General features: G+C 47.6%; 1 protein-coding gene across 1 annotated transcript in view; it reads right to left on the minus strand.

Annotated features, from left to right (window-relative positions):
* LOC118083087 (cullin-9) overlaps window positions 1-27,881 on the minus strand; it is a 53,931-nt gene that overhangs the window by 2,015 nt on the left and 24,035 nt on the right. The window contains exons 11-40 of the mRNA XM_035111161.2: window positions 26,757-26,965; window positions 24,584-24,821; window positions 23,676-23,781; window positions 22,216-22,443; window positions 21,764-21,854; window positions 21,507-21,678; window positions 21,088-21,193; window positions 20,313-20,408; window positions 18,837-19,012; window positions 18,207-18,340; window positions 17,926-18,111; window positions 17,555-17,670; window positions 16,815-16,997; window positions 16,182-16,339; window positions 15,468-15,708; window positions 15,134-15,308; window positions 14,426-14,571; window positions 12,790-12,898; window positions 11,615-11,811; window positions 11,258-11,529; window positions 9,671-10,034; window positions 8,650-8,790; window positions 7,904-8,068; window positions 7,633-7,796; window positions 6,916-7,009; window positions 6,332-6,406; window positions 4,681-4,791; window positions 3,769-3,886; window positions 2,468-2,601; window positions 2,247-2,338 (exon numbers count right to left, since the gene is read on the minus strand). Of these exons, the coding sequence (XP_034967052.2) occupies window positions 2,247-2,338; window positions 2,468-2,601; window positions 3,769-3,886; window positions 4,681-4,791; window positions 6,332-6,406; window positions 6,916-7,009; window positions 7,633-7,796; window positions 7,904-8,068; window positions 8,650-8,790; window positions 9,671-10,034; window positions 11,258-11,529; window positions 11,615-11,811; window positions 12,790-12,898; window positions 14,426-14,571; window positions 15,134-15,308; window positions 15,468-15,708; window positions 16,182-16,339; window positions 16,815-16,997; window positions 17,555-17,670; window positions 17,926-18,111; window positions 18,207-18,340; window positions 18,837-19,012; window positions 20,313-20,408; window positions 21,088-21,193; window positions 21,507-21,678; window positions 21,764-21,854; window positions 22,216-22,443; window positions 23,676-23,781; window positions 24,584-24,821; window positions 26,757-26,965 (4,797 nt within the window). The remainder of the gene's footprint in view (window positions 1-2,246; window positions 2,339-2,467; window positions 2,602-3,768; window positions 3,887-4,680; window positions 4,792-6,331; window positions 6,407-6,915; window positions 7,010-7,632; window positions 7,797-7,903; window positions 8,069-8,649; window positions 8,791-9,670; window positions 10,035-11,257; window positions 11,530-11,614; window positions 11,812-12,789; window positions 12,899-14,425; window positions 14,572-15,133; window positions 15,309-15,467; window positions 15,709-16,181; window positions 16,340-16,814; window positions 16,998-17,554; window positions 17,671-17,925; window positions 18,112-18,206; window positions 18,341-18,836; window positions 19,013-20,312; window positions 20,409-21,087; window positions 21,194-21,506; window positions 21,679-21,763; window positions 21,855-22,215; window positions 22,444-23,675; window positions 23,782-24,583; window positions 24,822-26,756; window positions 26,966-27,881) is intronic.

Here is a 27,881-nt window from a genome sequence, read left to right on the forward strand (position 1 = left end):
AAGAACTGGATAAACTGTATTTATATCGTTGTATTTGCTGCTTCAGCTTTGTTTTTATCTGCACCTTGTATTCTTTGTTCACGACTGCATTTCTTGGTTTTAATTTACATTCTTGTACCCCACCCTGGTATCGTACTTTGAAGGAGCGTGTGTTTAAAGTATTGTAGTTTTTAAAAAATACATACAATATTACAACTGCTAGTACCTCAGGGCACATACAGAGCTTTAACTCGTTCACAAGAGCCCCTCGCCTGGTCCATCAGGCCACAGATTAAGAGTAGCCCAAATGACAGCCTGTCTAGCTCACTGTGGAAAAAGAAAATTAAAGTGTGCAGAAAGAAAAGGGCGCTTCCAAAAGGGAGAGCAGCTCAGTGTCTGGGTTGCTGGATGGTGACGTGTGTTAAATTGTTCAGTCTGCTGCATGCTTAGGTTAGGCAATAACCCTAGACATGTTGTACCTCACTAAGAATGCAAAATCCACATTTTGTCTAAAACGTATAACCTGTTATTAGAATGGGAAACAAAAGACGAGCTAGTTAAAGCTTCAATAAAACACTGGGCAATAAATACAGGATACAACATAGATTTTAACCTCTGGGAGAAACTTTGGAAAAGTGACTTGAAATTGACAGCATGTGATTCTTTGAAAGAGAATTATTTGAAAACTAGTGGAATTCAGCCCGTTTAAAAACGGGCGCTAGAAAGCTGCTCTCGTGCAGCGCCAGCATGGGACGGAGCTTTGGAGGTCTCCAAAGCCCCGTCTCATGCGGGAGGTGCGCGTCGAGGGGGGGGGGAGAGAAGCACTTCTCCCGCCCCCCCCGCTGCGCACCTCCTGCATGAGACGGGGCTTTGGAGACCTTCTCCGAAACTCCGTCCCATGCCGGCGCTGTGTGCCGAGGCGGCGGGGGGGGAGGAGCGCTTCTCCCCCCGCCGCCTCGCCGCGCACCTCCCGCATGAGACGGGGCTTCGGAGAAGGTCTCCGAAGCCCCGCCCCATGTCAGCGCTGCGTGGTGAGGCGGCGGGGGGGGAGGAGCGCTTCTCCTCCCCCCCCGCCGCCTCGCCGCGCACGCCAAGCCAGTCCCCGAGCCAAAGTGCGGCGCGGCGGGTGCTTTTCGCCGTTTGCCTCTCCCTTCGCTCCGGGAAGGCAAACGGCGAAAAGCCCCTGCCGCGCCCCACTTCGGCTCGGGGACTGGCTTGGCGGCAGTGGGAAAAAGGGGAGGAATTCCTCCCCTTCTTCCCGCCGCCGCCAAGCCAAAGCCGGCTTCCCTCGGCTCCCGCTGCCGCTTCAGCTTCCTCGGGGAAGGCAAGCAGGCGGGCTGTCTGCCTGCTTGTGTTCGCCGAGGAAGCGCCGTCCCATGCCGGCAGTGCGCGGCAAGGCTGCCGGGGAGAGCGCTTGTTTCCCCCGCCGCCTCACCGCGCACCTCTAGCATGAGACTGGGCTTCGGAGCAGCGGTTGGCGGAGCGGCGGTTGGCCGTTGTCTCTCCGTCCAATCCCTGTGTCTCTGGGGCCCATGCGCAGTGACCCAGGGACACACGGGACAACTTGGACGCAGGGACAACTTGGACTTTATTATATAGGATGATCCAAAGATGGTATCTAACTCCGAGTAGGCTTGCTAAGATTTACAAGATAGAATCAGCTAAGTGCTGGAAGTGTAAAGAGGTGGATGGAATGTTCTTTCATATGTGGTGGACATGTAAAAAGGTAAAAGAGTATTGGGAAATAATTTATAATGAACTGGAAAAAATGTTTAAAATTATTTCCCCCCCCCCAAAAAAACCAGTCCTTTCTGTTGGGGATAACTCAGACTGGAATCACCAGGTGTCAGAAAAGATTATTTATGTATGCAACAATTGCGGCCTGTGTTTTATTCGCTCAAAAAATGGAAAGTGAGTGAGGTCCCAACTAAAGATGATGGGCAACTTAAGTTGAAAACGCTGGCAGCATTAAGATGAATTCAACAGAGTAAATAATTTTTGATGGATGTAATAGTGGAAAACCGATTGGAACAGTTACTGTAAAATATGCAGGGATGTAAATATGCAAAATGAACTATGGAAGGAGAAGGGAAGTCATTGGATATGTTAAAGTATGTAAAATGTTTATCTGAAATTGTATAATAGAAAATTTAATAAAATTTAGAAAGAGAGAGAGAGAGAGAGAGAGAGAGAGAGAGAGAGGGAATGCAAAACCCACCATCTACCGGTAGTCCTACTGCCCATGTCACCCCTGGAAGAAAACTCACTCTTTATAAGTAGGCGTAGCATTAGGCACATTGGATAACTTCATCTCCCCCTGTTCACAGCCTTGTCGGGTTTGGAATCCCACACGGAAGTCCTGTCAGGATATAATGAAAGGTCAGAAAATGTCACTGGCAGCCCCTCCAAAATAAACTGCACCACAGCATTTTCCATTCTGCTACAATGCTGAACAGAACACATTCCTGGTCAAGATAATAGTTGTTACCTGTGTGGCATGCTGCAGAATTGCCAGGAGTCGTTCTTGGATCCTGCGCACCAACTCTAGACCTGTATTAAAATGCTCGGCTTTGAGCAGCCGAATCGAAGAGGCAAGATCTTGGCACTGTAGCAACATCTCTTCTGAAATACAAGGCCAAAACAACGTGAGCTTTCAGGCTGCAGGCTAAGTAGTAGCAACCGAAAGGGGAGAGCTGACTCAGCTAATCCATCCCACAAAGTTGCAGGCAGCTAGAGAAGTTTCATTCTGCCTCACTTGAAACACATTTCAGATCAGAAGAAGAATGGGAAAAGGGTAGGTGGGGATTCCTTTTTGTTCCAGTTTTTCTGGTTTGCATCCATATGCGTACAGAAAGGCACTCAAACTGTGTTGTTTTTTTAACAGTATTTGTCCACTCCTCTCATTTTGCCTGTTATAGGGTAAAATGGGGGGAGGGGGTGTTAGTGAGGAAAAGGAAAACCTAGCCCCACATCTAGACAAGGATCTGACAAACCTACTTGAATGCTGTGCATTGGGGCACAAGGCCACAGCTGGCAGCTCTGAACACAGAGGAAAGGAGGAAGAGATACATATTGTTCTCGCCCCAAGCACTTCTTTTAACTACTTCTCATGGATACATTACTTAATTATTGCTTATCAGACTCTGGGCAGGCCCAAGTGTCATGACAGAACTAACAGCGTGGACTGTGTGTTATTGCAAGAGAATGATAGCTTTGATTTTATTACATTTTTAATTACGTAAGCAAGACAGGAGTGCCTGGCGTGCTATGGTCCATGGGGTCACGAAGAGTCGGACACGACTAAACGACTAAACAACAACAATTACGTAAGCTTTTAGTCATATTTAGAAGAATCATGGAGTGAAAGTCAGGCATCTAGAGGAGAGCTACCCAGGTGGCTGCAATGAGGAAATGCTCTCTTGGCCTTTCCTGATAACATAGCTGCCAAGTCTCCCGTTTTCCCTGGGAAACCGTTTTTAAAGCCGTTTCCCGCTGTCATCCCGAATGGCTAAATATCCCGTAATTCCCCCGGATTTATTCCGGTGCCGCTCTGCCCATGCCTGGGCACCGGAAATCAGTCAGCGCCGGCACCAGAAGTCGCTTCTACGCATGTCCAGACATGCGTAGAAGCGACTTCCGGTGCCGGCGCTGCTGATCCTGTATTTTTCTAACCAGGACTTGGCAGCTATGCGTGATAATCTAGCCTGTAATCTAGCATTCATTGAACCTGTATTTAAAGTCAATAGCAGCCATCATCTTGGGAACATGGTCTCTTTCACTTCTACTCACCCAAAAGGATTTGCAGAGCATTGGTGTGCAGCTCCAGGTTCTCCGATTGTTGCTCCATGATGTCAATCTTTTCAGTGTCCTGGTTATAGTAGCTGTACACACAGGAGTAAGCCAGCACCTGAGAGAGAGAGAGAGCACAAAACACCACATTCACATACGTATTGCAGGCAGCTGGTTTTCTCCCCTCACTTTCCAGGCACAGCTTCCTAATGGAGAGCCACTTTTCCTGCTCTGTGCTATTTCTGGCATAGTTATGGCTTGAATGGAGCCTCCATTTCTGGGCACATGTCTAGAACAGCACATGCAACTCAAAAGAGAAAACAATCTGGGGCTAGCAAGATGGTAAATCAAAGCAAGAACTAAACCTTTATCTGCACAAGGACCTTTGTTGAAAGCCAGGACAGATTCCAACAGCCTCTGGGAGACATCTTAAATACGCCTTCTGCACTGTAAGAATCAGTGCAGGTATAGCGTTAGCATATTAAATACTGCATGGCTTCAAGAAGAAAATATTTGTCTCAAATGGATGCAATGACCAGGGCTTAACCATTTTTACTAGCCTTGCTGGCCAAGCCAAAAACTAAAGTCACCAGCTGCCACCAGAATTTCCCAAAGGAAGAGAGGGGATAGCTGCCAGCACTTTATTTTCACCCACCACCCTGAATAATAAATCTTCTAAGACTTTGTTGCGCTTAGGCATTCGCCTCTCCTATCCCTCCAAAATACTGTCCTTCCATTTATCTGAATGTTGTGGATCCTCTTGGAGTTGTACTTTCTTAATGAGTTTAAACTGTATTACAGAAAGAGGACGAAGGGACTGCAGCAGCAGAGGAGAAAGTCAGAAAGAAGAGCGGCAGACATACATCCATGTGTGTGTGTCCCTCCTCCTCTTTCTCAGAGTAATGCACTTACTTTCCGTGCCTGTTCCAGCATTTTGCAGGTGTCAACGACAAACGTCAAGGACCGAATCTGTGGCACATCACTGACAGTGGAAACCCTATTTCGCAAGTTCATGGCAAATTCCTGCAATGAAAGGGAAGAGTCTCAGCAATCCTGTCTATTCAGGAAGAACCCTTTTTATCTGCAGACATGCGCAAAGTCTATCTCTCTAGGCACTGGTTTATCACCAAATTATTACGGCCACCCGTCCTATTTTTTCACAGGAAGCAATCTTTTGGACTAGAGAGGTTAGATTTGGCAAGCTGGCCAAGTGTTACTATTCCAGACAGGCAGACACAAATTCTGTGTGACAGAAGCCCAAGTGGTTTTCATGGCCAATTTCTACCACTAATACTAGAACCAGCTGCCTATGAAGTATTCTTGGATGGTAAAACTTGATGCAGAGCAGACACCGGGGCCCTTTCCATTATGTGTAAATGGAAATAATGGAAATAAACTCAACTGCCATGTAAATTTACCTGCAGGATATTTATTTTTAAGTACCTATTCAGTTATTTTCTCCTTTTTAACTGTAGCCAAAGTTCAGCCAACACTTGTCCTCTGCAACCAACCTCGGACCTCAGGCAACTAGTTGCACGATGTTGCAGGCCATAATTCTACAGAGCTCTGTTGGGTTTCTGACTTGCTTTTAGGAATGGAAAGCTCAAATATATTTGCTCTGAGTAGCCCCCAAACAGCACAAAAGACAAGCTTTTAAAGCCTGGTTCCCTCCTGGGACTTCCTCAAAGCTTTCTGAAGATGCTTCCTATCTAACAAATGCTCTCTCCCCTCCACAGCTGTGAGGCTGTTATTCTGAGGAAGAAAGATATCCTGTGGGTGGGGACTGGTCAGGTCCTTTCCACCACACTAAACCCATTTCACCTATCTGCATTTTGAGAGCTGAGTGGTCTTAAATAAGAAAGAGACGAGACAAGACTGTTAAATGTGCACCCTTCTCTCAAAGGGAGAACTGTCTGGAGGGTAGGGGGCATTTCTTGCCTCATGGTATCGGAAGATGTAATCTCAGCCTTCTGACTTTGAAAGCAAAGCAATGAATCTTTCCTGACTGCCTTTCCTCACTGAATGAGGCGATGACATATCACTGCACTGCGAACTGCACTTTTTGGCCAGAGATGATTATGGCTACAAGGTCTTAACACTAAGGCATGAAGAACAGGGCAGTAAGATGCAGGTTCAAATACCCCAGGAATGGGAGCCTTCCCTTTCCCCTAAAGGCCACATTTCCAAAGTGTGTGAGGCCACAGCACACATGCCTCTTGTTTCCCCTCCCTCTCTCCGTGCTCCACCTTTCTCAGTTTGGCTTCCTTGCTGTATCCTGAGAACAGGGCTCCCCTTTATTACTACAGAGTGAGGAAATGGAAGGGAACGGGCCATGCAGAAAGCGATTCCTTCTCACGTGGCATTTTTGCTACATTTTCTACTGGGTGTGGGTAGCAAGAGGATGAATAAAGTGAAGCAGGAAGCAATGCCTTTGGGCATGGCCAGCTTGCTGTGGAAGGGGACAGGTGTGGGAGCGCAGCCTAACAGAAGGGGTGGGGTTTAGGGAGAGTGGAGAGGCTGGATTAGGTTCCTTGTCCCGAAAGTACAGGGGAGCGATCCTCACCCTTGCTTGATGATGGAAAGTACACCTTTCATTATAGTCTTGGAAGCGCTTCTCCTGTCGAGCTGCTTTGCTCACCTGAGGGAGGGAAGTAGGAAATAAGTTACCTGGGGTTGTTATTATTTATTACAGTTCTATACCACCCTTCATCCGAGGATCACAGGGCTGTTTACAACACACACACACACACACACAAATACACAATTTCGTAACAGCTTAAAAGGTGATAGAGTGTTTAATTAGCCTGGGAGGAATATTTCTGCCTGACACCTAAATATTTGTAATGAAGGCGCAAAGTGAGCCTCCCTGGGGAGAGCATTCTGCAAACAGGGAGCCACCACCGAAAAGTCCCATTCTCATGTTGCTGGTCTCCAGACCTCTTGTGGAGGAGGCACACAAAGAAGGGCCTCACATGATGATCACAGGGTCTGGGTCAGTTCGAAAGGGGACAAGGCGGTCCTTAATGCTGGATTTGAAATTGTCGTAAAATCCAAACTCCTGGGACCTTAGGGTGAAGGGCGAGTGATGAATTTAAAAAAATAAATAATGCAACACCAGACACACAGTATGCCCTGTACTAAACTCACCATAGCGGAACAATTGTAATAGTCCTTGTGGGTTGGTTTCCAAGGCTTTAGGCAGCGCCAGCAAAATCCATGGTTGCATTTGGCACAAGTCATACTGCATAGAACAGAAATAAGTCCAGTTAGTTCAAGCATAAGGTGTGACTAGCAAATTAATTCCTGATGGCCAGATCAGGCCTTCTTCTTGGCCTGCCTTCTCTTCCTTTGCTGTACAGGGGTAAGTAAGCTTGGCTGTGAGTCCTGGAAGACCTGCTCCCAGCCTTGCAGGCATTTTCCACCAGGCCTGGGAGGGCAAGGCCCTGACTGACTCCAGCTACAAAAGTTGAGGCTGCTGAACAGACTCTTGGGCTGGGTTATTGTTTAGGGCATTTTGTTGTGCGCGGGGTTGCTGCTGTTACTGATACTAAATGTTTATATCTTTATTTCATGTATAACTTCCCCATACGATTTATGTGGAAATTCTTCTGTTTGGTTGTGTATTTTTTTGATGTTTTATTTATTCTTTGTGACTATTTTTGTTCTTGCAATTATGTGGGGGGTTTTTTCATGTTAAAACCATGCTCAAGGCAGCATACAAATAAAAGTACGCATGTTATATACAACTAAGAAGGCATCGGACAGGAAGCCGAATAAAGTTTGGGGACACCCTCCATGCAATCCAAGTTTGTATCATTCTTCTGCCTTCTAACTAAATGAGCTGATAAACAAAAAGGCACTCACTGCAGACAGCCCTCATTTTTCTCTATTTGAGCTTGGCAGCTTGGGCAGCGCTTGGAGATGAGTTTGGCCAGGTGCTTGCTTTGGGCTTCCACGGTCATCCCTTCATAGAACCCACCGTCATCCATCCACTGGGACATATGGCTGCAGCTGGCAGGATAGTGAGCCTGGAAGGAATTACAGAGCCCGAGCTGACTTGGGAGGGCAAAAAACCCAGAACAGAAGTCCTGAGAGGAGACAGGTGCACTTTCTCCATGGTTCACCTTAGCCTTACCTCTGGGAAATTGCAGTTGAAGCAGGAGATCCAAGAGCACTTTGAGCAGGCTTCTCCACAGCCAAGACCTTCCTTGCAGAGGATCTGATCGCAACCTTGAGGGTTGGTACACCAGGTCAGGTTCGAGCAGCATTCAACATAACCCCTCAGGAGCGCTTTCTCATACTGCAGAAAAGAAACACACAAGTGGCAGTTCTGGAGGTCCTGTTCAATTATCAGTTAAATAGCCGGTGATTAATCTCGTGCCGGATTTAGAGCAACTTTCTGGGACTAGGAACTGCTGACCAAAAAAATACAAAGTGATCTTCAACAATAGTTTTTCCTCAGACTTTCAAAGGATAAGAATGTGTTACCTAGGTTTCTCAGTTTAATCATAATAGTCCAATTGCTACAGGAGGCGTTAGTGTCATGGCAAAAGTATTAATTAATATTAGGCAGAACAATAAGCCACCCAAAATATCTACTATGGTCTTACGGAAAAATGGCATAACCCTTCTGAATTTTGCAATGTACTGTTATGCTTCTCAGCTAAACACTGTAAGAAGCTTGGTCGTCTTCTGAAGAAGATAAACTTTGGTTAAAAACTGAGCAGAAGGATTCTTGATGCAGTTAAAGTAATTGACATTATCCTAACGTGATCATAGGCTTCAACTCGTTATCAAAGAGCAGGAAGATGAAGATGAAACTCTCGCCTAGTGTGTAGGTTTTGATAGACTGAGCTTGCGCATCAGAACCCCTGTGCCTACCTTGGCAATGACCTCCTTGGAGGAAATAATAGAGCGGATGAAGGCAGTAGTCGGCTGCGCAGGGCAGTCAGAGATGGGACATGTACAATTCAGAATCAGGTTCTGTTCAATCCGAGTTGTCAAGTATTCATTCCAGCAGGACTAATGGAAGAAGAAAAAATGAGTAGGAAGATCTGCAGTGTTAGCAACACAGGCAGCAGTGCTCCAAGTCGCCCACAAGGAGGAGTGTTTTGGAGATTTATACCAAAACTGATAGGAATACAGTGGTACCTTGGTTCTCAAACGCCTTGGTTCTCAAACACCAAAATCCAGGAATTAAGTGTTCCAGTTTCCGAACGTTTTTCGGAAGCAGAACATCCGATGCGGCTGTCAGCTATTTTTTCTGGGCACCTGCACCATTCAGAAGCTGTGCCTTGGTTTTCGAACACTTCGGAAGTGATTAAGTTTGGTGCTTTTGTTTTTGCTATATATATTTTTGTGTTTTTGTGGCTTTTTCAGTTAATTTGTTTTTGTGATTGTGTGGAACCCAGTTCAGCTACTGATTGACTGATTGTGTGACTGCAGAAATGGATAAAACGCCCCCATCCAAACAATGACTATCATCAGTGCAGGTAAGATTTTTTTTTTTCATTTTTATCATCTACAATACTGTCTTATTTATTTTATTTATTTTATACATTGATTATTGCTTTCATTCTATGGATCAATGGTCTCATCAGATAGTAAAATTCATGTTAAATTGCTGTTTTAGGGGTTACTTTTTAAAAGCCTGGAGCGGATTAATCCGTTTTGCATTACTTTCTATGGGAAAGCTCGCCTTGGTTTTGGAACGCTTTGGTTTTGGAACGGACTTTCGGAACGGATTAAGTTTGAGAACCAAGGTACCATTGTAATGGGACACGGATGGGACACCCAATCTCAAAAAGCAGCAATATTCTCTCGGGGATCTGAATTAAGACAAGAATGGCAAGAGTGAAAGTAGATACCTGCTGCCAGGACAGTAAGGGAAGCCGAACCTCACCTTGCAGCAGTAGTGCATGCAGCAGAGAACAGGTGGGTTTTCTTCTTGACTCAGCAGATTCACACAGACTGGACAGTGAGTGACAGGGCTGGAGGGCTCCTCGGGGTTCCGCACTTGCATCCCTGAGGAGATGAGGAGCACCTCTGGGTCCTCTGTGTAGCGCTGGATCAGAACGTCCACGTTCCATTTACAGTGTATAAGCAGGTGCTGGGCTACATCGGCCGTCACGCTTAGGGTATCCGAGACCCTCTGCACCGTCTGGTTCATCAGCACCCCGACTTCGTCCTGGCTCATTGTGCGCCCCATGGGCAGCAGCACCGTCTCCATAAGCACCTGTTCTGTGCCGAGGCCAAAAGCATCCAACCTGAAGGCAAGAAGAGCCTTATCACAACAAGTAGGCAGGCAGGCTCCTACACCCCGACTATGTGACTGTGTTAAAACGAAACGTCTGGAGAGAGGGAATTAACACCAACAAAAGAGGAATGGCAGATGAAATTGATGGGAATATGTAGAATCAGCACGTTTAACTAATGAAGTAAGAGATCGGGAAGATCCGCGTATTTAAGGAAGAGTGGGAAATGTTTGCAGAGTATTTGTAGGGAGGTTTTTAATGTTCGATGTTGTATCGTGTTTTTAATATTCTGTTGGGAGCTGCCCTGAGTGGCTTGGGAAACCCAGCCAGATGGGCGGGGTATAAATAATATTATTATATTATTCAGTGCTTTTTTTCTGGGGGGGACGCAGGAGTACGCATACCCCTAAACATTTTGTGAATCTTTGTACTTTTGTCCATTTACTGTATTGATTTTCCCCGATATGAACTGTAAAATGGTGGTTTTCTTGAGTCAAAATGAGAGTATCCCCAAACATTTTTTTAAAGAAAAAAAAAGCACTGATATTATTATGAAGAAAAATGTTAAACAGGTTAAAACATTAGCAGGGTTGGAGTAAATCCAACAGTTAAAAGCAGGCACCCCCAAACTTCGGCCCTCCAGATGTTTTGGACTACAATTCCCATCTTCCCCAACCACTGGTCCTGTTAGCTAGGGATCATGGAAAATCAGAATATGCAGTCATATAATGGGTAAATATATAGGGGACCCAGGTGGCACTGTGGTTAAACCACTGAGCCTAGGGCTTGGTGATCAGAAGGTCGGTGGTTCGAATCCCTGTGACGGGGCGAGCTCTCGTTGCTTGGTCCCAGCTCCTGCCAACCTAGCAGTTCGAAAGCACGTCAAAATGCAAGTAGATAAATAGGAACCGCTACAGCGGGAAGGTAAACGGCGTTTCCATGTGCTGCTCTGGTTTGCCAGAAGCAGCTTTGTCATGCTGGCCACATGACCTGGAAGCTATACGCCGGCTCCCTCGGCCAATAATGTGAGATGAGCGCGCAACCCCAGAGTCGGTCACGACTGGACCTAATGGTCAGGGGTCCCTTTACCTTTACCTAATGGGTAAATATATAGAACCACCAAAGGATGGGGAAGGGAAGTTGATGATGATGACTGTATAAGTAAATTGAATGGAATGTGGAAAATGGTAATGAAAAAAGTATTAATTTAAAAACAAAACAAAAAAGCACATTACCTAAAAGGCAATTTGTTGCCAGGGTCTGTTCCAGAAGAAGCCTTGGCCTTTTGGCAATCGGTGCTCTGGAAGATGAGCTGAGCTTGGCCCCGGTGAGGTGTGGTGGGCTCGGCACAGATGTACTCCAGCAGCTGCGGGTTCTCTTCCTGGCGCAGGATGTAGCCCTGGCTCAGCAAGTGCAGGATGCAGGACAGGACATCTGTGCTGCTGCAGCAGAAGCTCAAGAATTTCAGAGCTGAGCCAGACTCCCATTTCTGGCAGGCATCGATCACCTGGAGAGGCAGGAGGAACGAGTTAGTCCCTGCGTTTCACCTACAGTTGGACTGCGCTGCAAGGCCCAATCCCCGAGTTCCGTACCTTGAACACCAAGTTGTCAATGTGTATCTCTTTCTCTTCTTTCAAGATCTGGATAACGAGGCAGCAGATGATGTTCCTCTTCCTCTCCAGAGCGCTGCCCTCGTTTTCTTCCACATTCAAGTAGGTCTGCTTGGGCAACAGCCATAGGCGCTGGCCAGACATTTGGCCCAGCGTCCTTTCGTTCAGCCTCAAGACATCTAAATAAATAATAATAATAATAATAATAATAATAATAATAAGTTATTTATACCCCGCCTATCTGGCTGGGTTTTCCCAGCCACTCTGGGCGGCTTCAAACAGAATATTAAAGGTACAATAAAAGAATACAGGGCTTCAATTCACGGCACAGGTTTCCCCTCTTGCGATGATGCCTATTGGGAGAGCCCTCCTCACCTGCACCATCCAATGTGGCAAACCTAAGTGCTGCATGGCAGGAGGCGGAAGTCAAAATCCCACCCACATTGCTGGGCTAGCTTCCCAAGGGAATCAAGGTCCTTTCCTCCCAGGGTGAATTTGATTTAAAGGAAATCGATTTAAAGCACGATTTAAATCACTAGTCAGTAAGACTTGATTTAAATATTTTTTTTAACAGAAAGACTCATTCTTGCTGGTATAATCCTAATATTTACAACCCGATAAAGGTTTTGTTTTTGGAATAATAAATTTTCAAAGTAGATTTTACAGTTATATCAAAAGTTACTGATTTGGTTATACTATTAGAAATACATTGACAGATAATTATGAAATTATTGTGAGGTTTAGTAAGTTAACTGTTTATATCTGGACAACTTTTTTGCTGCACTTTATCGAAAGGAGAAAAACAACCATTTCCTTAATAACAATTTAAACAATTTATTTAACTAAAACAACAACATTATAGCATAATAATTGTAGCATATTCCATACATGGATATGTATCCATGTTTGTTAACTGAGGTGGTTAAACGATTTAAAAAACAAAACAAAACCTTAGACTGGGTTTTAGCACGCACGAAAAACTTAAAACAAATCCTTATTTCCTGATGGACTATAATGTAACTTAAATAGAAAACTATCTTTAGAAAGATTTTTTCCTCCAAAAGCATTTTATTTAAAAAATCTGATTTAAATTTTTTAAAAAATCTAATTTTATTTTTATCCACCCTGTTTCTTCCTCCTGTGAAGCCCATACTCACTCTGACTCTGGGTCAGGATCCCATCCTCGTTTGTGAGAGGTTTCAGCGCCTGATGTAGGAGGACGGGGGAAAGATCGGTGGCTTGTAACAGTGTGTCCACCGAAACCTCCTGGGAAAATTAAGTGGGTAGGGTGTGGAAATGAAGGTGAGTACACAGAGGAAAAGGGAGAAGCAAAGAAATACTGGGGGATCTAGACTTCTGGGCCCCAGAGTTCTTGCAATAAATACTGCAAATGCAATAAAAGAAAACCCACTTTTTTAGGGTGGAACCCTTATGCCAGTGGAGAAGATTCCATGGCCCACATGCTAATGAAGGTGGGTCTGAAGGCAAAAGTAGGCAGAACAATGAGTGTACATTTTACCTTTGAACAGTAAGCTACTTTCTACACATTATACTTCTGGGAAATGATATACAGTTTGGTTCTCAAACTCTGAAAACCTGGAAGTAAGTGTTCCAGTTTCCGAATGTTTTTCGGAAGCCGAACATCCAATGGCGCTGTTGTTTCTGGGGCACCTGCACCATCAGAAGCTGTGCCTTGGTTTTGGAACATTTCAGAAGTCAAACGGATTAAGTTTGGCACTTTTGTTTTTGCTATTTATTTTGCGTTTTTGTTTTTGAGGCTTTTTTGGTTAATTTTTTGTGACTTTGGAACCCAGTTCAGCTACTGATATTGACTGTGTGCCTGCGGAAATGGATAAAAGCCCCCCATCCAAACAATGACTATCATCAGTGCAGGTAAGAAATTTTTTTAAAAAATTAATTATTATTATTTATTAATTTATTTTTTATACCCCGCCCATCTGGCTGGGTTTCCCCCACCCAATAATACCATCTTATTATTTATTTTATAGTACAGTACATTGATTATTGCTTTCATTTTATGGATCAATGGTCTCGTTAGATAGTAAAATTCATGTTAAATTGCTGTTTTAGGGGATGTTTTTAAAAGTCTGGAACGGATTAATTCATTTTGCATTACTTTCTATGGGAATGCGCACCTTGGTTTTGGAACACTGGTTTTGGAATGGACTTCCGGAACAGATTAAGTTTGAGAACCAAGGTACCACTGTACAATGAACTGGAAAAAATGTTGAAAATATCATTTCCTAAGAAACCTGAAGCTTTTCTTTTAGGTATTACAGGACCAGAGGTCCCAAAGGACTAGACGAAACTATTTATGTACACGACCACGGCTGTGCGTACTCTGCTAGCTCAAAAATGGAAAGATGGTACAACTCTGACCAAAGAAGAGTTGGCAGGCAAAACTGATGAACTATGCTGAGATGGCAAAACTTATGGGAAGGATTAGAAACCAGGAAGAGGAGGTCTTTCAATAATGAATGGGGAAAGTTTGTAACTTATTTGAAAAGCTATTGTAAACAATTACATACATTGGTAGGATTGACAGAAAACTTGTAGTAAAAATTTGAACTAAGGATTGACAAAGGATTTATAAAAATTAAGTTATGAAAGAAATGCAGAGGAAAATTATTACATTAAGAACCACAAAGGGGGGGGAATCAAAAGGGATTATGTACTTATGCATTCAATTCATTTGTTTATATAAAATAGAAAATGCAAAAATAAAGATGCCCAGCTGATGGCAAACAAGTGGGGATCAAGGGAGTCTCAGACCTCGGCAGTGTTGAAGCAGAGGAGGATGTACATCTGCAGGGTAGAGACATGCAGGAGGCAGCCCTGGTACTCAAGCTCTGCGTGGCCCAGCCACGTCCACTGCAAACGCCGCGGCTTGGTGTGCTCCAGCCCAAAGCGGCTCTGACCTGAGAAAGACAAAGACAAAGGTCAGCAAGAAATACAGTGGCCAGACGGGCAACACTCTCCCTGCCTCTCTGCTCAAGGACAGGATATCACAATACTGGGGTTGGAGAAGCATGAACGAAACACAAATCTTGTTTCTTTAAAAATTGTCTTATACCATGTTCCTTAGAATAGCCAGATTTCCCAAAGATTATGAACCTCTTAACCAGGCATCCCCAAACTTCGGCCCTCCAGATGTTTTGGACTACAATTCCCAACTTCCCCGACCACTGTCCTGTTAGCTAGGGATCATGGGAGTTGTAGGCCAAAACATCTGGAGGGCCGCAGGTTGGGGGTGCCTGCTCTTAACGCTGCCTCTCTCAAAGTATGATTTAAAGACTCACAGCTCCCCGTGAAGGTTTGTATCATTTCTTTATAGAAAATTTGATGATTCTCATTTCCGAGTTCAGAGTCTTGGGTAAAAGTGGGGTCCCCCTGCCCCCCAGAAACTCAGCCTGAGGGAGGCAGGGAGGCCTGCAAGGAAGGAGCTGCTCATTTTGGGCTCAAGAACAGCCTGGCACTCACTCTGGGTGTAGAAGTCAGCAAACTTGCTCAGGTGCTGACTGAGGGATTCTGGGAAGAACCTGGCAGGATCCTCCAGGTAGCAGAACGAGGAGATGGTCCAACAGCGTGGAGACAACGCCAGCACCTTCACCTCGGCCTCTTCCTCCCGAGAGAACAACTGCTGTGCCTGCACCATCTGGGGAAATACAGAAGGTTTGTGGCTTTGATGGACAGTGGGAGCTCCCCAGGCAGTGTCAACGGAGGAAGAAAAGGCCGGGGGGGGGGGGGCAGAGGACCTCCTGCGTGGTCCAGAGGGATGGCGCTCTGCCCTGCTGGTCCCTCCTTCGTCTCTCACCTCGCCTTCCTCCATCTCCTCCTCCGCCTCCCAGTTCCCATCCTGGTCGAGCTCCAGCAGGTGCTTGTCGAGCTGCTCCAGCTGGAAGAGGTGGAACTGCTGCTGCTGCTCCTCCAGCTCACTCAGGTTCTTCAGCATCTGCTGGGGAAAACGGTTGGGGAAGCACAGCCCAATGTGCTCCACCACGGCACACTCCAGCCACGTCTTGCCCTGCGACAGGAGCCGGTCTCCCAGGTAGTACCTGCACAGGCAGAGAGATCAGACCAAACGCTGGGCACCCCCGTCAGCCCAGACCCCCTTGTCCCTCCTGCAGGGCAGGGCAGACAAGAGCCAGAGCTAAGGAAGGAAGAAACCCAGCAGCTGACGGAACTGGCGTTCTCAATTCCTTCTTCCCTACGGAAGTGCCAGGAATAGGCTGCACCACTTCCTGCCCAACGCCTGCGCCGTCTCCCAGAACAACCTGATAAGCAGCTTCTTGGGAATATGGGAAGCTGCCTTGTACTGAGCCAGGTCCCTTGGTCCCTCCAGCTCAGCACTGGCTACACTGACTGGCAGTGGCGCCAGGGCTTCAGGCAGGAATATCTCCCTCCTTCCTGGAGACGGAACCCAAGACCTTCTGCATTGACGGCAGCTGTTCTCCCCACCCCACCCCGATCTCTGGCCCTCCCCTCCCCACTACGATTCCACATATCTGCCCCATGAAGGCCTCCTCACCGGTAGAAGTGCTCAAAGGTGTTGGCCAACTCCAGGCCTGCCAGGAAGAGGACGGGCTCCAGGCTCTGCTGCAGGCGCCGCAAAGTCTCCACATTGCCAGAGTCCGCCCAGCTCTTCTGGATCCACCGGTCGATGTAGCGGGCAAACTGCTCACTCACCTGTTGGCCACAGAGCAAGAGGCACCAGTTGAAGCAGGGAGAAGAAGCAGGTGGAGCTTCCATGAAGGGAGAAGGGAGGCGAGGTAGGCGGAGGGGATCCCTCCCTTCAAACCAGCAACGCCTCCAGGGAAGGGGATGGACAAGTCATCTGGGGAAGATCCCAGAAGGGAAAGCTAGCTGCTCTGTGATGCCAGTGGAGCCAAGCAGGCTGCGAGGTGAGGCCACGTCTGACATCCCTGGAACTGCAAGGGGCAAGGCTTTGATGGTGTTTCCTGCTTGGCAGGAGGTTGGACTGGATGGCCCTTGTGGTCTCTTCCAACTCTATGATTCTGATTCTAAGGCCAGGTTGCCTGCAGAGCTCAGAGACCAGAGACGGAGGCCAGGGGGGATGTCAGAGGGAAGGTTCTGCTCCTTGCAAATCACCTCCCCCATTACTAGGCCGTGCCCCCCACCCCACCCTTCCGCCCTTACTCACGTGCATGGCTGTCAGGAAGGAGAGCTGCAGCAGACCCCCCGAGAAGCCGTGGCACAGGGCCAGCATGAAGGACATCTGCTGCCCAAAAAGCTCCTCCATGGCGGTGCGGAGGCGCAGGTAGGTGTTGCAGTAGCGCTCCACAAAGTCCGAGGCCTGCCAGGAGGACTCCAGGAACAGCTTCACCTGGGCAGAGGGACGGCAGGAGCACAACAGGGTCAGAGCAACTCACACGCCCTTCCCTGGCTCCCTGGGGCCTGCCTGGAAGTCTTCCTGCTGGCAGTGGTGCCTGGCGTTGGGTTACGAGAGAGAATGCAGGCTGGTTGCCTGTCCTGGGTAGTGGTAAACACCCTTTATCTCATCTTTTGATTGGTCTGTCAGTCATCAGGAAAGTCTGTGCATGTGACTGGAAGTGGGGCAGAAGTTTCCAAATAAGAACGAGGCTCCCACCTAATTTAGCAGCACCACGTAGAGCTTGAACCCCCTTTCCTGGGAGAGTCTGATCCACACCCAGTCCTGCCCTGCAGCCTCAGCTCTCCCCAAGGCTGCCTTCCCAGTAACTCCCTAAAAGGCAGGGAAGCAACTGCATGCAGACACAGATATACAAGCAGCAGGACTAGTGGATGGTCTGCCATGGAAGACGTGGCCTGGAAGACATCCGTTTGCAGCCAGGGAGAGTCGCTAAGGCCCATCTCACCCTGCTTGGTGCCCCCATTCGCACCCTGTTCCTCTGCTCCCCCTACCTGCTGCTGGACCACCCCTTTCCAGCACTGGGTGATGCCAGTGGTGCTGCTGGGCTTCTTCACGGCTGCCTTGACGGCCCCAGAGCTCGACTCTTTGTTCTTCCCGTTCTTCCCGTCTGCAAAGTGAGGGTTGTGCGGCGTTATTCACGAGGACTGGAGCACCAGGCACCCCCTTCTGATTCAAGGGGGCCTGGAGGGCTCTCCTCCCTCCCCAAGGAAGCCTCTTCCTCCAATGCCACGACAGATGCTCTTGCTCCTGCCAAGGTCTGCCTGGCTCCCCTGCAGTGACCTTCCCACCTTGACCTCGGAAAGGGGACCTGCCCCTCCTGGGGCTGCCTATCTGCCCAAGCAGGGAGTGGGGAGACACTCACTGGATTTCACAGGGGGCTTGAGCTCCTCAGGGTCAGGGCTGCTGGAGTCCACGTGCACCAGCAGGTGGCTCAGGCGCCGGACGCGAGAGTTGAAGATGGCCGCCCGGCTTTTGGCGCTCCGGGACGCCTCCAGGTTCTCCAGGTATTGGCTCAGGAGCCAGGAAAGGGGGCTGATGCCGCTGGGATCTGGAAGGGCAGGAAAGAGTCAAGAGGGAGGGCTGCTGGGAGAGGGGAGGGGAGGGATGGTGTGGCTCCCTGAGGCCAGGAAGGAGAGGCCATACCTGGAGTGGTGATGCTCTGCACCAAAGGGCTGATCAGAGCCTCCCAGCAGGTCTTGCCCAGGGCCTGGGCAGCTTCGTCGTCGGGAAGGAAGCGGTCGGCAAAGACCTGCTCGTGGCGCAAGGCACTGTTCAACCTGAAACAGCAAAGGGGTGGAGGGTCAGCTGCTGACTTGGGCGACGCTTGGAGGCCTTTGGAGGCCAGGGACAAATGGGCTGAGTAGCAATGCCTGCACAGGGTGCGGGACAAAGCAGGGCAGGAGCTTGAACAACATGAAGCCTAGCCAGATGGGTGGGGTATAAGTAATAAAATTATTATTATTATTATTATTATTATTACTGAGATGAAAGGGGAGAGGACCAGGATGGATATTTTCCGACAGGGTTTCCCAAACTTGGGTCTCCAGCTCTTTTTGGACTACAATGCCCATCAACCCTAGCTAGCAGGATGTAGGATCAGGTCCGATGGGAATTGTAGTTCATCACCAGTTGGAGACCCAAGTTTGGGAAACCCTGTCTTAGGGTAAGCATGGGAAGGGCTGGGAATATGGACCCCCTCCCACCGCAAGAGGGAGACCCCTCCTTGCCCCTCCCCACCTGCGGCCCCAGGGAAAGGGCAAGAGAGGAACAGACCTGTTGAAGAGCTGCAGCAGCTGCATCCGGTCTTCCGAGATTTCCTGGCACCAGGTGTACGCCTTGGTGGTGTAGAAGAGGTACGTGCGCCGGCACAGCTGCTCCTTGAAGATGGGCCAGAAGGTGGGCTTGGGACCCAGCACCTCGATGCCACGCACGCGAGTGTCAATGCCCCCCTGAGAATGACATCGACTTCTCCAATAAGGCAATAATAATAAATAATAAGGCTTTTTAATGTTTTAATTGTTTTACTTCATTTTTCTGTTGCCAGCCGCCCAGAGTGGCTGGGGAAGCCCAGCCAGATGGGCGGGGTATAAATAATAAATTATATTATTAATTATTATTATTTATTTATACCCTGCCCATCTGGCTGGGTTTCCCCAGCCACAATGTGTTATGTATAAAGAAGCAACTCGCTATTTCCATAGGATCCAAGTTTGCCCTGTTATTGCCCTAACAGCCCCATCTACACTCATGCACATATTTCTCCAACTTATGGTAGAACAGCAAGAGATCCATATTCCACCCACTTAACACAGAAGAGTACTGTGTTTTACACTCTTTTATGTGGTAACTGCTCTTTGTCTTTCGAAAGATAGCCATGCTCTTCTGCGTATGAGATGTGCTGCAAAGGAGCTGCAAAATGTTTTTGCGAACCACAAAAGTTCCAAAAAACAGAGAAGCATCCTTGAAAAACTATCAGAATGTAACCAGGCTACAAAGTGTTAAGCTGTTTATTTGTCACTTGTCGTCTCACAATCTATACCCTCTGCACTCGCATTAACAACATTCTACAGTGTCATTATGGCAACAACAAATCTATTCCTCCTTGAGAAGCGCTGCACTTTCTCAGATAGGGATTGCAATCCTTCAAATGCTTGGAAAATGCAATGCTCCAGAAACACTAATGCTATTTTGAGAGAAGGTGTGTGGATGGGTGAGCTTGGGAATTCAAAATAAATGCCCTATTACTGTGCGGAAACTAATTGTGCAGGATGTCTTATATCAGGGCTCCCCAGACTTTGGGCCGGTGCCCGCCACGCCGACCACGCGGTGGGCCGGAGGGTAGGGGAGTGCGCGCGCGGCGGGCCGGAGGGCGGGGGAGTGCGCGCCCGTGCGCATGCGCACACACACTTACTGGCGCACTGGCACACTTCCCGGTCGGAAAAAATCGCCGAAAATCGCTTGTGCGCATGCGTATGGGCCTCCCCCGACCCGGAAGTGCACCGGAAATGACCTCTTCTGGGTCGGGAGAGGCCCATACGCATGCGCACAAAGGATTTTCGGCGATTTTCCCCCCGATTTGGAAGATCGTCGCCGCGCTGCGCGCCGTAAGAGCGGGCGGCGGCAGCGGGCGGCGGGGGTCGCCGCAGGCCGGATTGGGAGGCCAATTGGGCCGCATCCGGCCCGGGGGCCGTAGTCTGGGGACCCCTGTCTTATATCAAAGCTCCTCTCCGTTCCACTGTACAGCCCTACCTGCTGACAACGCTTGATTTTGATTTGTATGATGGGCCAGAAGCGGGCCATGTTCTCCAGAAGAACCACCCTGTTGGCTGATGGCAGGACATTCAGCTGTAAGGGAAAGAGCCAGAGTCTCACCTTGAGCTAGAAATGCTAATGCAGTTAACAATCCACACACCCACACACACACCCTTCTTCCCTGTGTTCCCCCCACTGATGTAATAAACCAGAGCCCCTCTCGCTACAACTGTAGAGAATGTAAAACCAAGCAATTCACACCACAGCAAAGGTACATAGGCATCTTTTAGGGAGATTAGGAAGCTGCTCCATAGGACAGAAATGGGAAGAGAGATTTAAAGAGACTATCCTCTCAATAGATGTTAAGTCTTCTGTGAGGGAGGAAACCTCGTTCATTTTTCTGCATTATCTATAAGGCAAACTAAATCTTTCCCTGATCATTGATGTAATTTCTAATATACCCCTAAAAATAGCTTTCAGGTCTGAATTTCAAGTCTTAATTCATTGGGGGATGGGAAGAAGGGTAGAATAGCCACTAGGAAACAAGGAAGGACAGGCAGGCAAGAGGCAGGTCCACTAGTAATAGCAAATCTCCAATAGGAAATCACCCCAGCGTCAGGCAATTCAACACAGATACGTGCTCTATGTCAAATATTGATAATTTGGGCCCAGATTGCAGCAATATGGTGAAATAACTTTCAAATGTGAACCCTTCTGGCCTGAAGTTCATGGCCAGAGCAGTACAGATTTACAGAAAGATTGCAGCACTCACAGTAATGAGCTCGGTAGTGATGTTGGAAGTGTTCTCTCCTCCCATGACCACGATCCGGGCTGGCATGTAGCTGGAGTCCTCACTGGCCACTAACAGAGTCATCTGCCTACATCAGGAGAGAAAAGAAACAAGCGTTCAAGCTAAACCCCTGGAAGAATCCCAGCACCCGACACAAAGCTGGTGGGGTCATCTGCCCTGAAAGCCAGAAGCGTTTCACAATATGCCTGGCATGAAAAATATCCTGTTCTCACCTCTGTTCCCCGAGAATTGCTAGTAAAGAAAGCCAAGCAGCCAGGTGAGCTTATCCTGAAAAACTTAAAGGTGCCAACTCCACTCAAGCCCACCCTTACTCTGCTGCCTAGGAAATCCCCCAATCCAACTTGTACAGAGATTCCTCAGTGAACCCCACCAGGACTCACCTGACCACCACTCCACGATGCATGTAGACATTGATGTAGTGGGAGCCAGTGCTGCCATTGGATTCCCAGTATGTCTTTGGGTTCCTATCCGTCAGCTTGCTGGCTCGGTGGGGGTTTGAGGAGACTTCCACCCTCTCCCAGCACTTGTCTTCCTTCACCTCTACATTGGAACCTAGACCAAAAAGCAAAGTTGAAGAGGATCAAGCTTCACACAAATGCAGCTGCCACTTGCTTCCTTGCCCAAATGAGTCGCTCACCCTGGCAAAGGTTGCGCAGGAACACATCAAAGAAAGGGATGTTGATAGGCTGGTGGCTCCTCCTGTGCTCCTCTATCTGACCCAGAACCATCTGTCGGAGCAAGGGGGGCAGAGGAACAAAGGCATTCTTAGTAGAGCTCAAGACATGATCAGAACAAAGTATCTGCTTTTGATCCCTTCAGTTTCAGTAGCCCAAACGGCTGAAGAGAGCCTCAAAATTCACCAAGCATCTTTCTTTGGGAGCTCCACCATTTGCAGCAAGTCAAATGTATTATGGGAGATGAAGAAGAGAACAGATCCCCAGAGCTTCAAAAGAGGACCACTAATCTCAGGCTGACCTCCTCTGGTTTACCAGACGTTAACTGGCCAGGTTGCTGACACTCCATGCCCTCCCTCCTGTTATCTGGCCAGCCACCCCAAGCCTCATTACCCCACCCTGGTCTCAGAGTCACCTGGATGCAGCCAGCCAGGATGCTGGTGGTCATCTTCTTATAAAGGCTGGCATATTTCTCGCAGTCAGTCACCAGGTCACGCAGCTCCGTCACTAGCAGCAGATTGGAGTTGTACCTGTCCATCGCTTTGGTGAGCGCCTCCTTTGTGCCCACGCGACTCATCACCACGGCACAGTCTTTGTTTGTGGTGGCCAGGCGATGCAGGAAGCGAATGAACTCCTGCACAACCTACAGATGAGGAAGACAGCAATCGCAAGATGGTGGTTCTCCACCCAGCTTCTTCAACAATGTTCTGGACAGCTCTGGAGAAGCCACAGCCACCCTCTGCATCTCCATTCCCTTCTTTAAGCTGTCTCCTGGGTGGGTTCAGGCTTCATCTCCAAATTTCCCCCTTTGGGAAAACGCTGTCAGACCAGAAGTCAACGGACAGCTTCAAATGCATCTATATGCTTGTGGCTTTCTGGCTCCGCTGCACTCTGGCACAGCTTCAATTCTGTAAACTTTGGCTTTCAGTTTAGTGAAGGAAGACGGCACCCCAGTTAGTCCTATTCAATTTATGGACAGAGTTTGATGTTGTAGAAGACCAAGGTGTAAGCACACCAAGACTCACCTTGAGCACCGTTTCCTGCTTCTGGAAGGGAGGTGCTAGGTGATTACAAGAATGAATTATAAGCTCCCTAGAAAAGGGATGGAGAGCTTGTAGCCTTCAGATGTTGTTGAACTCCCATCAGCCCCAAGCCAGCATGACTGGAGTTGTAGTCCTTGGGAGCTCACAGGTTCCTCATTCCTACTCTAGGACCTTCCTCGTGGGGGTTTCCTTGTATTTTTGTTCAACAGGCATGTCTGGTCTTTTGGGTTAGCCCCACCAAATCAGCTACTCACTTTCATTTAGCTAAGTTTTTATATTCCTTGAATTTGCCAGGGCAAGTTGACAGTCTAGCAGCCTTACTTACACACAAACTCAGTGAGGTTTCAAGCCACAAAACAGATATTTATCATTTTAAGTCCATTCCGACCACACATGCCTAGAAAAGAAAGGCAAAGCCAGCCACAGCTTTTTGTAAAGCTCCCCCATATGGTTGCTTAAAGTGACCTGGGGAGCAACTGTTTAAAAGGATGGACTGAAATAATGATTGACAGTTGACGTGCAATTGGATTGGTTTATTTATCCATGTGCACATTTGCCAGTCCCAGGACACCCATCTCTGGTGATTCAGCTGCCCTGGCTGCAGAGTTGAAGCCATGAGTTTCGCCAACCACACTTCTAAGTTTGAAATGTGGGGTTCTGGCTGGGCAAAAAATGCTTTTCGTCAAGTAAATTTGGTTAGGGATTTGCAACTCGGTATACAATACAGATGCTCAATATTATTCTTCATCTTGGACGATCTTCAAACGACTTCCACCGCACCAGCCCCTCTTGCTTTCAGTATTTCAAGCCATATACCAATTGAGTCCCTCACCTCCCGATCATTGCTGTTGGCGCTCAGAGAGGACAGACAGGGCTCAATGCACTCATGCCAGGGCAGCGCATCCTCTTGGGTACTGTCCAAAAACTTGTTCAAAATCCTGCAACAAACAGAAAACGGTTAAGAGGGGAAACAGCAAGTTCTGCCTTGACTTGGACCAAAGTGCAACAGGGCTGCCCCTGCAGCTCAAGAGTCCATTCTAATAATGTCTCTCTTTCTAAAGCAGGACAATTATTCTTCTCCCTTTGCTTTTAACTCCTACAAGAAATGCCACCCCGATACTAGAACCTGATTGCTTTCAGAACTCCCCAAAACTGATTGGCAACAGCCACAGCAGCCCACCAATTTCTCTCTCTCATGATTCTGATCATAACATCCACCTCTCAACATCAGTGTCCTGCTTAGTTCCTTCACATGAGGTCTGAAGGACTACAGCTTCCCTACACTGTCTCTGCTGGAGAACCTCCCCGTTCGTGGGGTCCCAAATCCCCGGATTCCAAGTTTTAAGAAGTTCCACAGGTTTACACATCTGCCAGAAGATAAAAATCTATAAACGTGGGCCCTGCATACATGATGCCTGGTTAGCCAACAGCTCTCCAAGTCCGACAACCTCCTATGCCCTATGCCAAGTTTAAGACGCTGCAGGAAACATCAGACAATCACATTGTTTGTTGGTCTGTTCCCACCCCCTTGAGATTGCATGCTAGGCATCCCAGAAAGGTAAGATGCCCCAATTTAGGTAACCACTACTCAAGGGACATTGGTCTCCCTGCATCCAATTTGCCTTAACACTCTACTGAAGCATCCCTCTCCACCCTATGACAATGACATGCAAGAGTCCCCCCACCATTTTTGCAGCCCCTGACCCAGGCACAGCCCCGCTTCCATCTTTTCCAGCTCACCTCAGCATGCCCATCTGCACAGTCTTCTCGGCTCCCAGCTGTTCAAGGGTTTTCATCAACATCAAGAAGTGCTCACGGTCTGGCAAAAGCTCAGTGCCATTGCCCTCGGGGCAGACACCCTCATCACAAAGGCAGCGTTCCAGGGCTAGCACCACCTCTTTGGAGAAGTTGGTCTCCTGGAGGTTTTTCAGCAGGGTGGGGACATCCATGTCCTTCAGCTCAAAGGAGGTCTCAGACTCTGGGGGAGGGAGAAAAGGAGAGGTGAGGATAGGATCACCGCGAGTTAAAATGTCACTCTCCTGAAATGAATCGTGGAAGAATCTTAGTTGATGATCATGCATCGTTGAGTATGATTAGAAAAGCCACATGAGGAATTGCTGCGGCCAAGGTGGTTTTAAGCCTCACATCTTTCACTCTCCTAGAGAGAGAGAGAGGAGTTGTAACACCAGCAGTTCACTGTGGAAAGAAGGGCAATGGATGAAAGGCTGTGCTCCAGAAGGGTAAGAGAGCAAAACACACTTGACCAATCTTCTCCATGGTTAAGTACAGAAGACCTTAATGAATTTGCATGCAAAGGAGACCAGGCGTCAGGCATTCCTTGCATACACTTTCTAGTAGCACAAGGCAGAGTTTGGTGGAAATTAAGTCAGTGATGTAGGGGTTTCCAGGAAAAAAATTAAACAAAACTAAAAACATGCTCTTATGTTGTTCCAAAGGGCTTGTGGAGCAATCACCTCATTTCCAAGGCAAAAGTTTATACAGTATTGTAAAAATGTATAAGGGCTTTATACAGGTGAAACTCGGAAAAATAGAACATCGTCGAAAAGTGCATTTATTTCAGTAATGCAACTTATTATTTCTTATTTTTCTTTTAATTTTTACAAATCACTATTACATTTCATTAATTACATTCCATTTACAATTGACCTGCCTAACGACAAATAATTACAATTACAACAAATAAAGGCTTGACATGTCTTACTTTGCATGTCATGCATCTATCTCATATGTTGGTTTCACCTTTTAAGTTGCATTACTGAAATAAATGCACTTTTCGACGATATTCTAATTTTCCGAGTTTCACCTGTATAAGGTTAATGGTCTATGCTGTGGGTGGAATTCAATGTCACACTCTGTGCAAGCATTTCAGCTTGCTGGATGGAGTGATCCCTCCTCCCGCAATATACACTGGTCTTGCAGTCCTCCCCCAAGCCAACTTGGGGCACAGGAAGGGGCGGGAAGCCCAGTTGAGCAAGCATAAATCCTTCTGAAGAGCTTTCACTGAACCAGTTTCCTCTTTCGATAAGGTGTCCCCACCACCACCACCAAATGTGTCTATACATAAACAACTTCCCTGGCTCCATAAATGAAATATGAGATACTGGCACTGTGTGTTGGTTGAAAATGAAACGAGAATTAATCACAGCATTGGTTTTGCTTTCAGCTGCAGGCCGAGATGAAGTAAGAACCTTGGCTTTGATTTTGAATCGACCTGCGCAGCCAAACACAGATGAATTGATCACTTACTGTAACTTTTGGTTTGGGATTACTGAATGGTATTAAATGTTAGTCATACACAGAGGAGACACATGGAAATCAGCATCCCAAGTTCACTGATTTCAATAGTTCTACTCTGATTATGACCGACTTTGGATATCGGCCTATATGCATTTGTGGTTTACCCTGTCTATGGGTCCCCTTCTCAGTAGAAGCCCTGTGCTTGCATTATGGTGTGCCCCCCCCAATTCCTTCCACTGTGCAGCCCCTGAATTGGCTCAGGGTGTGTGTGAGATCCCCCAGAACAGCACATGAGGCCTGAGAGATGGTGGATTGTTCCATCTGGCAAGCTGAAATAGCATGATTGTCTCAACGTAACATTGAATTCTTTCCTATGTACAGTACAGTTGGAGAGAGAAAAAAATCTAATTACAGTACAACTTTGAGCCAAGCTTGTCTAATATTATACTGGCATTCATACATTGTTACTAATGAATTTTATGAAACAACGTATTTTTGGAAATGGATTCTTCCTCGTGGAAAAATAAAGCACTAGGAAGATTTCTGTCCCGCAACATTCAGTGAAACTAACCCTTCTGCACTTGTGCACTTCTATACTTGAATTGCAGAGGGGGGGATTAAGGATCAGGAACTGCAGGTCTAGAGCCAGGCGTACCTGCATTTTCCTGGCTCAGTGGCAGCTTATGTTCAGCCAGACTCTTCAGCACTATCCGAGCCAGGATCTCGTTGGAGCTCTGGCCAGCTCGGCAGCAGCTCTGCAGAATGGCGTGGAGGTCAGAGTTTCCTAGCTGCTCCGCCAGGCCCTTGTGATGGTTGATCAGCATGTTCAGCACCAAGAGTCCATTCTGCACTGCTGAAGAAGCCCTGGGGAAAGAAGAAGCAAGCAGAGGGTGACTGCCTGGCCCCAAATGGCACTACCTTACAAGACTATATTCAAGAACGAATGAACAGGACTATACGAGAGCAGCAATGATCGGCTCCAGAGAAACTAGTAATTCAAATAACAACAAGGCGCCTGTCAGACTGGTTGATCGACATCCGGTGTCCTTTTAAATGTGTTCTAGGAGGGGATGTTATTGGTTTGTTGTTCTTATTTTTACTATATATTTTGTGGCTTTTCTATTGTGCTTTTATGCTGTGAACCACCATGAGATCTGTAGATGAAGGGCAGTGGTGGAGTAAGCCGATTGGGCGCCTGGGGCGGCGCGCGTGCTCTGCACCCAGGGGCGGGGCCAGCCGCCTGCAGGGCTGGGCCAGCCGTGGCAGGATGCTCTGCGGGACCTCCAAGGCATCTGCCTGCCTCCTCCCACTCAGCTGCCCTACAGCTGAGAGGGAGGTGGCGGGCAGACCATTTGAGGCAGCGCAGAGCCTGCAGGCACGCTGCAGGCCCCACAGTGAGTGCCACCTAGCACCCCTTCAGTGGTGACACCCGGGGCAGACCGCCCCCACCCCCCTTCCTCTGCCCCTGATGAAGGGTGGTGTACAAAAAGAAGAAGAAGAAGAAGAAGAAGAAGAAGAAGAAGAAGAAGAAGAAGAAGAAGAAGAAGAAGAAGAAGAAGAAGAAGAAGAAGAAGAAGAAGCTGAGTGCAAGATAGAGGAAAGGAGATTGAGATTTTACATTTCAGTGATTTGCGCCCAGACACTGTTACCGATGGCTGAATCCTGGCGATGTCCGGGAAATTCCAGACGTATGTCAACCATATATTAAGAACATGACATACTAATCCGATTCCTCCAAAATAATTCCTTCACTCCAGAAGCTCTATAGCAGAGTTTCCAG

Source organism: Zootoca vivipara, chromosome 3, assembly GCF_963506605.1.
Source record: "Zootoca vivipara chromosome 3, rZooViv1.1, whole genome shotgun sequence".
Lineage (NCBI taxonomy): Eukaryota > Metazoa > Chordata > Lepidosauria > Squamata > Lacertidae > Zootoca > Zootoca vivipara.